At 42.4% G+C, this 13626-nt stretch overlaps 1 protein-coding gene across 1 annotated transcript in view; it reads right to left on the minus strand.

Moving 5' to 3' along the window:
* LOC122800444 (acetyl-coenzyme A transporter 1-like) overlaps positions 1-13626 on the minus strand; it is a 171369-nt gene that overhangs the window by 24333 nt on the left and 133410 nt on the right. Inside the window, exon 4 of the mRNA XM_044069889.1 lies at positions 2555-2770. Within this exon, the coding sequence (XP_043925824.1) occupies positions 2555-2770 (216 nt within the window). The remainder of the gene's footprint in view (positions 1-2554; positions 2771-13626) is intronic.

Genomic DNA, 13626 nt, shown 5'->3' on the forward strand with positions numbered 1-13626 from the left:
CTTAAACCAACCTAAAGGCTTTGGTATACTGGCCGGACGTCAGGCCACCCTTGGCAGGGGATCCCTAATGTAACGAATACTGCAACAGTGAAATGGAAAGACATCCTGCAGGTCTTCTTCACTTTGCATACATGGCAGGGAATAGAGCTGGCTGCACCCATCCTACTGCATTAAATGAAAACAGTCCCTAGATCTGTGATCTTTGGGGAGAAAGGCAAAGAATTTGCACAATCTTTCTCTTTATACAGGGGATTCAACAGGTGAGTCAAGATGTTTGCTCTAAGCAATAGTTTTACAAGGCATCTTTGGGCTGAGGGGAAACATGAATCAGGAGAAGCAGTCTACTTGGAGGAGAATGGGATGGCTAGACCAAAAAAGGTCCGAGAAACCCCTGCCCTTCTGATAGACAGCATGAACAATATAGTCAATGTCTGCACAACAGGCTTTTAACTGCCAGATTTGAGGAAACTTTCTGAATTCCTAGCCATATATTTGGTGCTGCAGGTCCAGATACCAAAAATGACAGCTTGGGCACTGAGACTGGCAACAGTGATGCCTGGCCAGATGCCAAAACCACTGCAGTGGTAATGATGTTGGAAACTCCAGCAACAACACCCAAGCTTGGAAAATATGATGCAGATAGGATAGGAACCCGCAATGTTAAAAATACCAGATAAACAAGACTTTGCTGAAAATAGTGCTTGAGCAGACAACAGTAGCATTTTTGCTAGAAATCTCATCAAAACTAACCATAACACCATTTGTACATGTAAATATATGTATATACACACACACACACACACACACACACACACACACACACACACACACACACACACACACACACACACACACACACACACACACACACACACACACACACACACACACACACACACACACACACACCATCACTCTTTGTAAATGAATGTACTCAATGGAAGAACAAAATAAATCTAGTGTCTGCCCAGGTATTATCAATACATACTATTAGAGAGACAGAAGAAATTTACAGAAACAAATACCTTGCATATAATGAGAATAAACATCAGAAACAGAGTGGTTTGCCATTATGAGCTATTTTGTGCATGCATGTTATCACCAAAATCAGCAACTCCAAAAATAAATACATATATAAATTTTATATATGTGTGTGCATGTATATGGATATGTATGTATATGTATGCAAACGCACAGACACACACACACACAGACAGTACACTCAGTGAAATGTACAGGTTGCTGGAAGATATTTTGGTTGTTGAATGCACCTGTCAGCTACAGGAGTAAGGGGAAGAAGCAATACTGAAGGTTGTTTTTACTGAAGAGGTGTGTGTGTGTGTGTGTGTGTGTGTGTGTGTGTGTGTGTGTGTGTGGTTGCCATAAGTGAGAGTGTATGGTAATGGCACTGCAGATTTGTGTGCGAGTGCCACTGTTCAAGCCAGGTGAACCAGTGATGTCATAGTGTTTAGTATCAGAAAAGCGGAAGGAAATCCAGTGTACGGTGCGCATGCTTCTCTTCAGGGAACATCAAAAGTGGGCTCACAGGAGCAGCTGAAGGGCAGGAAAGTAAGCAGCCTTCTAGTACCAGCAAGCTGGACTGCTCCCTACCATCCAACACTAACCATGGAATGGAAAGGCTGATAGGGAGTTACTAGTGGGAGAGAAAGGACTCACTTCGGAATGCTTGGCTCCCATGTCTCCTGGATAAATGGGCTGACTGAGTGCCGGTAATGCAGCTACTGAGCAGAGTCGAGGAGGGTGAAGGGAAAAAAAAAAGACTGATTTTGATCAGACTACTTAAGCTATCTACTGAAGCACCTTTCCCTAAATGTGGACAGCAATGATGTATAGGTACAGAGCAGACACTAGTGTCCAGGTACAAAGTGCTTACTTGAACAGTGAGAGGCTCTGCCCTATCTGTTCACGTACTACACAATGGATCAAAAGTCTTACCAGATAAGAAGGGTCTCTCAGCTTTTTAAGGCTGTCAAGTCTCCTACAAAGCACTTGCTGAACACTTGTAAGGTCATTAAAATTATAAAAGGGAATAATTCTGTTGTGACAGCCTAGCTACACCAAGCTAACATGCAAGCATATTCTGTCTTTGCTTTACCCAAATGAACAGGCTACTAAAAATTAACTTAAAAATTATTACAATACATTTCCTGATGTCATGATAAGTAAATAGGAAGAAAAATAAAAGACAACCACCTAAGAAAGAGGAACCTAGAACAGAGGTTTAAAACAGTTATTATGCACACTTAGAACTCTTATCAGAATTCTAGGGCAAGACAGCAGTGCAATTAATTGCAACTTGCTATTCCAGCCACTGCTGGCTACAAATGCCTACCCGCAGAAAGCCAGCTGAGGAATATGTATGCATTTTAAAAATAAACTTTACACAATTAGCAGAGGACAACCAGATGAAGAAGCATTTGAAATGCAAACCAAAAAGAAAACCTCTATGGCAAACCTATGAAGAATTACTCAAGAATAAACTGCAACTCAGCATATTGCTTTAGTGTTCAAAAGTTTATTTAGGCATATTTACCTCTACAGACTCTGGGGATCCACAGTTCTGATCCAATGATCCTTGACACTCTTTCACAGTCAGGGGATCCACTAACCAGAGAGCAACTGTTGCAGGCCAATTTCCTCCCAGATTTGAAACAGTATTCAGTAGGGTCATGTATGTTCCCCCAATAAGGGGGTCACTGACTTGGGCATGGAAAGCCATACTGGAAACATACATGCTGTACAATGCAACCTAAAAAATATCATACAGTAGAGTTAATATTTATTTAAACACTGTGAAACTCTCATTCGTAGTAAACTATTTATCATACACATGAGCAAATACTATGACTGAAAATGAATGCATCCCTACACCCAAGCTACACCTTTGGTTTACTCATATCTTACATCAAATCTTAAATGCATGCCCATTAAACTGCTTTTGTTTCATTGCTTTTTACTCCTGATGCACTGAGTGGTAGAAAGTACAGTTGTGTACACTTACCATAAATGTAGATGTTCGAGTGTATTCACTGTTGCAGTTATCACATTTGGGTTATCTGCCTGCAGGTAGCCCTCAGCCAGCTTGAATACCAGTGTCTTCGGATTTGTGCGTCAGATGCTGTCACTTTTTCCATGACGTCAGGTCGTCAGGGGTATAAGATATGCAGCCGACACCATTACATCAGTTTTTCTTGCCTCAGATGTCAGGTACCCCCACAACAGGAAACAATTATATGGTATGAAACATCCCCAGCAAAAAGCAAATACACATGATATAATATATGCCAAACAAGGAGGAAAGGTAAAAGTCAAGAGAAGTCAGGGGGCTGGAGGGAGGGTAACCAGGACTGCAACAGTGAATACACTTGAACATCTACATTTATGGTAAGTGTACACAACTGTACTATGTTCTTTGTGTTTCACTGGTGCAGTCATCACATTTGGGTTGATTCCCAAAGCTAAGGAAAGGTGGAGGTAGTTAAAGAGCATTAGGGCTAGCAAGCAATAAGGCCCTTTAAAACTGCTGTGGCAAATCCAGCTCTGGATTTAGAAAAGATAGGAAGGTGGTAATGCTTGGTTAAAGTATGTACAGAGCTCCAGGTTGCAGCTTCCAGTATGTCCCTGGTAGGGACTCCTCTGAGAAATACAGTAGAGGTATATGCAGCCTTGGTGGAATGTGTTCTTATCCCTTGTGGGTTAGGTTTTCCATGGTGTTTGTAGCAGAAATGGATGCAATGTGCTATCCATTTGGAAATGGTTTGCTTTGAAATGGCCTTCCCCTCTGCCCCTGTAGCAAAGCTAACTAGCAGCTAGTCAGATTTTCTGAGAGGCTTAGTCTTGTCCAAATAAAATCTAAGCTGTCTGTGTACATCCAGAGAATGCAGTATCCTTTCCCCTTTATTCTGAGGATAAGGGAAAAATGTAGGCAAGTGAATGGACTGGTTTAGAGCCACACTAGACACCACCTTGGGCATGAAGGATGGATTAGTCCTGAGGAAACCCTGTCCGCATGGAAGATAATGAAGGGTTCCACTGCCATGAGGGCCTGCAGTTCAGACACTCTTCTTGCTGAAGTGATGGCTAGAAGTAAATCTGTTTTCCAAGAAAGGAATTTTAACTCTGCTGTAGCAGCTGGTTCAAAGGGGGGGGGGTGAGTTTTTCCAATACAAAGTTAAGGTCCCAGGCTGGAGTGGGAGCCCTTCTGGAGGGGGTCTTAAATTTTTGGCCCCTATAAGGAATTGTTTTAGCAGGGGATGAGAGAAGAGGGGTGGATCAGTATTATAATGTGCTGATATGGCAGAGGCATGAATCTTAACTGAAGAGAAAGATAGGCCATTGTGGAGCATTTCTGTGAAATAATCTAGAATATGAGGTAAGCTGGGCACCGTTGCGCCCATCCCCTGAGCCTGGCTCCAGGAACAGTATCTTTTCCACTTTTCTGAATAGGATTTTCTAGTACTAGGCCTCCTTGCCTCAAGAATGATATCCAGCACCTGCTTACTGAGGGTTGCTGGAGGTGAGGTCAGGGAATTAGCCAGGCTGAAAGGTTCAGGGTTTGAAGCTGAGGGTGCAGAATCTGGCCCGCCTGCTGGGACAGCAGGGAAGGGGTCTGAGGCAGGTGCCAAGGTTGTAGCACTGTCAGACTGCACAAAAGGGGGTACCAGTGCTTGCGTGGCCAGTCTGGTGCAATCAGTATTATCCTTGGCTTGTCCTGTTTGATCTTTAGTAGAACCTTCGAGAGCAGACGTAGAGGGGGGAAGGCATAAACTGAGAGGCTTTCCCAGGTAAAGGACAGGGCATCCACTTTCCAAGCTTGACTCTGGGGAGTTCTGGTGCAGAATTTGTTCAATTGGTAGTTCTGAGGGGAGGCAAACAGGCCTACCTCTGGAGTCCCCCATTTGTTCCTCAAGAGCTTGAATATTTTGGGTTCCAGTTTCCATTCGTGTGGGCCTATGAGATTTCTGCTTAAGTTGTCTGCCAGTGAATTTAGTTTGTCTGGCAGGAATTGAGCTTGTAGGTTCACTTGGTAGCTCAAGGCTGTGTTCCACAGAGCCATGGCTAGTCTGCAGAATGGGTAGGAATGGGTTCCCCCCTGCTTGTTTATGTACCACATAACTGTGGTGTTGTCTGTCTTTACCAATAGTTTTCCTGGAAGAATAAGGTCTCTGCAGGCTGTCAGAGCATTCTGTACAGCTAACATTTCTTTCTGACTGATATGCAGGTGCATCTGTTTTGGGTTCCATTTGCCCTGAATGCACTGCCCTGCCATGTGAGCCCCCCATGCATAGTCTGATGCGTCTGTTGTTAGGGTTTGGGTGGCAGGGGGTAGAGTGAAAGGGAGTCCCTCATTGTGGTAGCAGGACTCTGGCTACCAAAGGAGCTCTGCCCTTAGACAAGGGATAATAGGAATCATTGTTTCCAGGTCCTGAGAATGTTGACACTATAGACTTTTTAGGTACCACTGAAGTTTCCTCATATGCAGTCTTGCATATGGAATTAACGAATGCAAGAGGCCATGAACCCCAGGGCTTGCAGGATTTTTCTTGCAGATAGCTGGGTTTTTGTGGCAAGTAGTCTGAAGTAGGTTGTCAAATTAACTTGTTTCTCTGGAGTGAGGGTTGGGAGGGTGGCCTAATGGTTAAGGTGTTTGCCTTACAAACACAAGGTGCAGTGTTTGAGTCTCACAAGGGATAACTGGCTAGGCTTAAAATGGCTCGCAAGGGCAGTTAGCTTAGTACTAATCTATGAACCTATGAACCATCTGGGAAGTTGTGTTCAAGCTTGCTCCCAGGGAAAACAATCTGTTGGCAGGGTACTAGGTAAGATTTCTTCTCATTGATGGTGTACCCCAGTGAAATTAGAAGTCTCTTTATAAATGCCAGGTGCTATAATAGCAAGTCCTGACTCTCTGCCTGAATCAGGCAATCATCCAAATATGGGTAAATCTGAATATTTCTCTGCTTGCAAAATGCAATGGCAGGAGCTAGACACTTTGTAAATACCCTGGGTGCAGTAGATAAGCCAAAGGGAAGAGCAGAGAAATGATAGTGCATGCAGCCTGCCCTGAAGTGTACGAATTTTCTGCAGGATTCCCTTATTGGGATGTGCAGGTACGCTTCTTTTAAGTCTAGAGTTGCCAGCCAGGCATCCTTGGCTAGCATAGGAAGAAGCTGCTGAAGAGTTAGCATTTTGAATTTTGGAACCACCAAAATGGTGTTGAGAATAGAAAGGTCCAGGATAGGATGCCAGGAGTTTTCTTTTCTGGGAACCAGGAACAGTCTTGAATAAAACCTTGTCCCCTTTGTTCTGCTGGAACAGGTTGAATAGCCCTGATACTGAGGAGAGAGAGGACTTGTTTTTGGGCCTCCGCCCACTGTTCTGGGGGAAGGTCTGGCCATCCACTTGGGGTTGGGAGTGAGTAGAAGTGGAATCTGTATCCTAGGGAAACTATGTTTAAAACCCACTTGTCTTGGGTAATGAGTTCCCAGTGTTTTGCATGCAGGGCGAGCTTTCCTCCTAAGGGAGCAAGTAGTTCAGCACGGCTTGGTATGGGTAAGAATAAGTCATTGTGCTATTTTTCCATAGGGTGATGCTTACTACTCCCTGCTTTGGAAGTGGGAGCCCCCCACTGCTTAGATCTGTGCATAGCCTGAGACTGAAGTCTTGGTGGTCTGCTTCTCCTGGGTTTGGACTGAGAAGGCCTAGAAGTGACTGGAAATTACCAGTTCTTTGAAGGCCAATGCCTACTGAATCTAGGTGGCTGTACTTGTAAGAAATGTTTAACAGTTTGCATAGATTTAGCTTTTTCCTCCATCCTTTTGAGGACTTCTGCTTTGTTGCCAAAAAGGCGCTCTTGGTGTAAGGGTGCATCCAGTAATTTAGCTTTAACATGATCTGGCAAGTTTTGTTCCTTAAGCCAAGCACATCTTCTAAGTGCAGACTCAGTGACAGCATCCCTGCAAGATGCTTCTAAAGCATCAAAACCACATTGCACAGTACGTTTACCTACTTGGTCAGCAGAATGCATTAACTCTTGTAAATCTTTGTGCTCAGCACAGTCAGCAATCAACATCATTTTCTGTTTAATTAAGCCCATAATATGCTGCTGATACTTTAACATATGAAACTGGCAATTTAAAGCCCTAATGGCCAAAGTGGCAGAAGTATATACCTTCTTACCCCATCTGTCTAAAGCTCTAGAATCCCTATCAGAAGAGGTAGGATTTTTGACAGTAGTAGCCTTAATGCCTTTTGGTCCTTGGGAAATGGTCTCTGGATCTGCAGTAGGATGCTTGAAAAGGAATTTGTGAGAGTCAGGTACTCTGTAGTACCTGTCAGGTTTCCTGGGAGCTGGAGGCAAATTGTCTGGGGTAAGGCTGGATTCCAAGTAAACATCATCTACAATCTCCAGAACAGGAGGGATAGCTAGAGGCCTGTATTGAGCCAGGTTTAAAAATTCCCCAAGTCTCTTTTTGGATTGAGAATAGTACTGGCTTTCCCAGCGGAAATGCTCCCTAAGGGTATGCAAGGTTTCACCAAAAGAAAAATCTTCTGGTAGGGAAGCAGAGGGAATGGAATCCTCTGCATCAGAATCCTCATAAGTAGATAAGGGTAAATCCTGGTAGTCAGAAGGAACAGAGATATCAGATTCCTGATCAGAAGAATCAGAAAGAAAATCAGTTCTAGGTCTCTTAGAGGGAGAAGGCTGGCTTCCCTTAATTAAGTTAATAAGGTCTTCAGCCATTCTAAGCATTTGTTTTTAAGGCATATGGGCCTGAGAATGCACTTTGGTTGTCGGTTTTCTAGACTTAGTGCAAGCTTTACGCCTGAGGAATTCGGTATTTTTAGCTTGAAACAAAGTCGTCGGTTTAATATGAAAATTGGTAGGCCTGAATACACCCTCAGAAGCCGGTGCCTGCACAGCAGCTCCGGACCCATCCAAGGTAGAGACATCCGCAAGTTCCATAGTCGAAGAAGCATCTCGTGGCATACCGGACTCCGAATGGATCTCAGCAGAGGCCTGCGAATTTGTAGTAGCGGGCATCGGGCTGCAAAAGCGCCTCACTGAGTACCAGCGGACTGGCAACTAGCTTATCGCAAGCGTCGTTGGCAGTTTTGGACCTATGTGGTCTGTCTCTGTCTTTATCCTTACATTTTTTCGGGAGATCAGTAGTCAGATGGCTTAATGAAGTATTTCAGAGTATGGAGATCGAGAATGAAAGTATTTAGCTATAAAAATAGCCCGATGATGAACAGTTCGGGCGTTGCACGAGGCACAAAACCGACAGCAAAGGACGTCGTGGTCAGGGCCTAAACAGGTGACGCAGTAAGAATGAAAATGTCTATGAGGTATTTGCTTTCCACAGGCAAGACTAATTTTTTCTGATATCGGTTAGAGCAAGAAAAAAGAATCCCCAACGGGGTACTTATCTTTTTGAAGACTTCAGGTCTGAAACTTGAAAACGAAAATTTCAGGAATCGGCCGACCGGCACTTGCGAACTGCTTCAGGCACCGCACAGCAAGAAAGACTGATGTAATGGCGTCGGCTGCATGTTTTATACCCGCGATGACCTGATGCCATGGAAGAAGCAACAGCATCCGGCACACAAATCCGAAGACTCTGGTATTCAGGCAGGCTAAGGGCTACCTGAAGGCAGATAACTGAAATGTGATAATTGCAACAGTGAAACACGAAGAACATCAAACCATATGCACAGCCATGATGCTTATTACATTTTTCTCCACTTCCAGTCAGTACAAGGAAATGTCCATTATCTATTACAAAATACAGCAACCAAGTGAAGAGATGCAGCTGCTAAATTAGGCAGGCTTTATGGTCAACTCTCTCTATCATGTGGCATGGATTCTCCTAGTGAAATTAGCATTCTGGGCTCCGTTAGTGTTTTGGGCACCTGAGAGACAGGAACAGATGACTGCTAGATTGATCACTCTTCCTGAGAAGAAAAGACAGACTTTCAGCTATATGGTTGATGAGATGATAAACAGACATCCCATCAGCCTGAGCTGGTGGTAACTCAAGTGGATGTAAAACATCCCATTACAATTTTCAAAAAAGGGAGGGGCACATATCTTACTTACAATTATATATTTAAATTTTCAATCACACTATTCAGGAATACATAGCTAAATTCAACCCCAGCTCCCTTTACTTGATAACCAAAATTTAATATCTCTTAAACCTTCACTCAGGATCCACGTATTGTGTAAAACATAATTCTATCTTTCCAAAGAAAACAAAATGAATCACATGAAAATTTTGTCCATCATATACAAATGCTCATCGTATTTTTTTGTGTACTTCTTGTACAAAATCATTAACATTTTCAAAAACTTTTAAATAACTTTGCCACTTTTCATCAAAATCATCAGATCCTACAACAATGTATGAATACATGTTCCTTATCCCTCACATTCTATTACATTGCATAATCTTTCCTTCCCTGTTTTATACATCATTTATTCTTTTAGAGGCAATTTACTTAATATTTATCTCCGCATAAAATCTCACCATTTGATACATCCATATTTATATGCACTTTTGGTCTTCTTTTAACACATCTCCTTGGTTTCTTCCTACATCTCTCCATTCACCAGTCAAATATCTTGGTATTGCATACTGATATAACAATTTCCTTTTATTTTGTTCACATTTACTATACTCAATTTCCAAATTCTATTTCCTTGAAACTCCTTTATTTCATCATTTTCTTACCGTCATGCCCTTCTTCATATTTAAGTGAAATGTAGCAACCCCTGCATGTACGGGAACTGCATGGCTCCAAAATACCGAAGTACAATAGAAACAAGAAAGAGCCAGCAAACTGTAGCAATTCCATACTTAATCCAATAAATCATGCAAAAACATGAAAATAGAAGCAAATAACAGACCAGTTTCGGCTATAAAGAGTACATAGCCTTCATCAGTGTAATGCAAATCAATAATACAATTGCTTCATTTTACAGTTTAACCTGTTAGTAAAGCTGTAGCTTATTGGCTGTTCATAAGTATTCATTGAGACAGGGTGGAAATAAACCATCCAACTTAATAATCCATTTTTTTCTTTGGAATTTAATATTGTGTGCCATCCAGCTTTGCTGGTCCCCTAGCCCATAACTCTATCAATCACCATGAATCTGAAGTATGCATTTTTGTGGGTCACTGAGTGTTTGTATAGAGCATTACTAGTCTTCTTAGTTCTGATGTCACTATAATGTTCCGATATTCTAAGCCTTAGAGGTCTGGAGATTTGTTCTACATAAAACGCTGAACAGGTGCATATTGCAAGGTAGATCACCCAATCAGTGCCACAATTGGCAAAAAACGAGAGATTATATACATTTCCAGTGTTTTTGCTAGTGAACTGCTTGGATTTGGTAACTTTCTCACAATGCGTGCAGTGCCCACAAGGGACACAGCCCAGGACTAAATTGCCCATCACAGTTTTTTGTGTAATCTTGTTTGGTCCTGGAACTGTGTTTGTAATGACTAAGATGTGATCCTACATTTCTGCCTCTTTTGAAAGAGAAAAGACATTTCTCCTGAAGAAAATCCAAAAGTTTGCTGTCTGCTAAAAGGATATTCCAATGCGTTTGGACACTGTTTAATAGTACGTCTGTGTTCCTTCCATACGTGGTTACTAGATGAATGACAGATTCATTATCTGGTGTCTTCTCCTTATATCTCAAGAGATCTCACCTATCTAGTGTAGATACCCAATTACTGGCATTGAGGATGTTACCCATTTTGTAACCCCTGTCCATGAATCTGATCGTTAAATCCTCCTTAAAGTGTTCATAGGTGGCTGGATGTGAACATATGCACTTCATCCGCAAGAACTGTGATTTGGGAATGTTCCTGGAAATGTGTGGTGGGTGAAAACTGGAGGCATGTTATATTGGCTGTATTTCCGATAAACTTCTGTTTCAAGGGTGTGATCAACGTTCCTGGTGATCAGAACGTCCAGAAAAGTGATTTGCTGAGTATTATAATTAGCTGTAAAATGTATGCCCCGTTTGTTGTCATTGAGGTACCCCACAAACTCCATAAGATATTCTTCATCAGATCTCCATACTAGCCAGCGGTCATCGAGGTATCATCTCCAGATGTCAATTTCGTCTATGTAAATATTGTGTGTGTCATAAATCAAATGAGCCATGAAGAGGTGAGCATAAATTGGGGCAAATGATGCCCTCATGGCAGTACCCTGGACCTGCCAATAACATTTATTTTGATAACAGAACACGTTTTTGGTCAAAACTTGTTCTGCAAGGCAGGTCAAGAAGGTGCTGAATTCCGGTGGATAGAGTTCCAACTTGTAAAGCCAATATTCAAGTGCTTCTAACACTGCCCAATGAGAAATGTTTGTGTATAGTTCAGACACATCTAGAGTATATAGCAGCCATCCTGTTTCCAACTGCACCTCAGAGATAATTTGTAGGAATTCTATAGTGTCCTGAATTCGAGACTGAACCCATTTTAATAGTGGTTGTAGATATTTCGCAAGGAATTTTGAAAGAGGTTCTGTAATGGAACCCCTGCCTGAGACAATGGGCCTACCCGATAGGTGGTGGAGATCTTTATGTATTTTAGGAAAAAAATAAATGTACTGGTTCATAGGATCAGACACTGTTAGATGGTATAGGGTGGTGTCTGTGATAATCCCCTCTTCCGTGGCAGACAGCAAAAATTGGTCAATCTGTTTCTTGAACCTAAAAGATGGATCTAATGGCATACATGTATAGCATTGCCCATCACTTAGTTGTTTGTCAGCTTCTGTATTATATTGCATCCAGTCCATTACAACCACCGCCCTGCCCTTGTCCACAGGCAGTATAACCAATTCCAAATTCCTTTCCAATTCCTGTATGGCCTTATGTTCGATATAGCCTTAAATTGAGTAATCTGCAAAAGGGAATGATATCCTGTGCAAAAGTCTCCTCAGAGACAAAATAAACAGGTATAAAATTTAACCCTTTATTCAATACTTGTATCTGAGTTGGTGACAAAGAAGTTGAAGAGATATGCAACACATTATTGTTAACCGTTATTTCTGGATCATCAGTTTCAATAATCCCTCCACGTTGTCTACCCTTGGAGTGTTTCCTCCCTGCCCTCCTCTGTCTACCCCTAAAGGGATTTGTGTGTTGTTTCGTTTGGAGCCTGGAGATTCTGGGGTGTGCTGTGTATCTGGGTCCGCAACTGATGAAGACTCTTCCCCTGATGTGTCATAAGTGGATGAGGTGGGTTTCTTGAGGATGGACCTAGGTCGTTTCCATTTCACCACCCTTTTGTTTGCATTCTCAAACCTGACATGTTTGTTATTGGTAAAGGAATTGCCCCTGTCATGGTTACCCAAGTCCCTCTGGAACTTCTGCATTTTCCTTTCTTTAAGTTGCTGTTCCAGATTCAGTAAGTCCTGGCTAGGTTTGTTAAGGCATGTACTATAACAAAGGAGCAGAATACTTAGCAACAAAAGATTTTCCAGTGTGGGGGGGGGGGGGATTCTTGCTTCCAGCAAAACCCAAAGCATGTCCTCAGAAAAATGGTGACTATAAGAACTCAAAACCCTATTTTCCAAAGTGTCAATTGTAAGGCGAGAAGATGATAAAATTAGAGACCCCTTATCCTGTGTAAGTAGAAACATCCTGTCAGGTAATGTGTGATGGACTGCCCTTGGCCAGATGAAAAAGAGGAGGAAACCAATGCTGTCTGGGCCAACAGAACCATCAACAAGATTTTGGGCCTGTCCAACATGATCTTGTGTGGGACCTCTGGGAACAGAGGAAGAGGGGGGGATGCATACAAGAGCATCCCTTTCCAAGAGAAAGAGATTGTTTCTAGTTTCCAACCCAGAGGACTTGGCACTCGGGAACAAAACTTGAAAAGTTGTCTGTTCTGAGGGGAGGCAAATAAATCCCCTTGAGGAGTAAACTACCAATGAACAATGTCCAGAAAAAAACACTCTATGTCACATCCATTTGTGAGGATTTTCCCTTGATCTTCTAAGACTGTTTGCCATTACCTAGAGAATCAAATGAAGTTGTATGGCAATGTCCGATGTTATAAGGGCAAATCTGCAAAGGTGTCAAGACTTTGTTCCCCCCTTGTTTGTTGATGTACCACATAACAGTAGTGTTGTCCTTAAAGACCCTGAGCAGACTTGGAGACCACAGGTAATGCAGGGCCTGAGAAGCCAGGATCAGAGCTATCATTTTCTTAACACTGATACGGTCTTTTACCTCATACAGCATCTGGCAAAAGGAACCATATGGATAGTGGATGCCATGAACCTCAGGGCTGAAACTCTCTTGCAAAGGAAGAAGGTACTGAAAGAAAGTTGTCAAAAAGAGGACCTTTGGAGGAGGAAGAAATCTGTCATGGTAAGAATTTGAATCCTGCAAACCAAGAAAATGCGTTCCTGGAAGGAATCAGAACTTCTTTATATTTAGTGTGAAGCCTACACTTCAAAGAAGCAGCATTGTGAAATCTGGGCCCTGCAGAACAGCCTGCTGAGAAGGAGCTTAAAAGAGATGTCCAGGTAAGGAAAAATCTGAATGCTATGAAGTCTGCAAAAGGCTATGAC

The sequence above is a fragment of the Protopterus annectens genome, chromosome 4.part0 (genome assembly GCF_019279795.1).
Source record: "Protopterus annectens isolate FY-2018-M chromosome 4.part0, PAN1.0, whole genome shotgun sequence".
Classification (NCBI taxonomy): Eukaryota; Metazoa; Chordata; order Ceratodontiformes; family Protopteridae; genus Protopterus; species Protopterus annectens.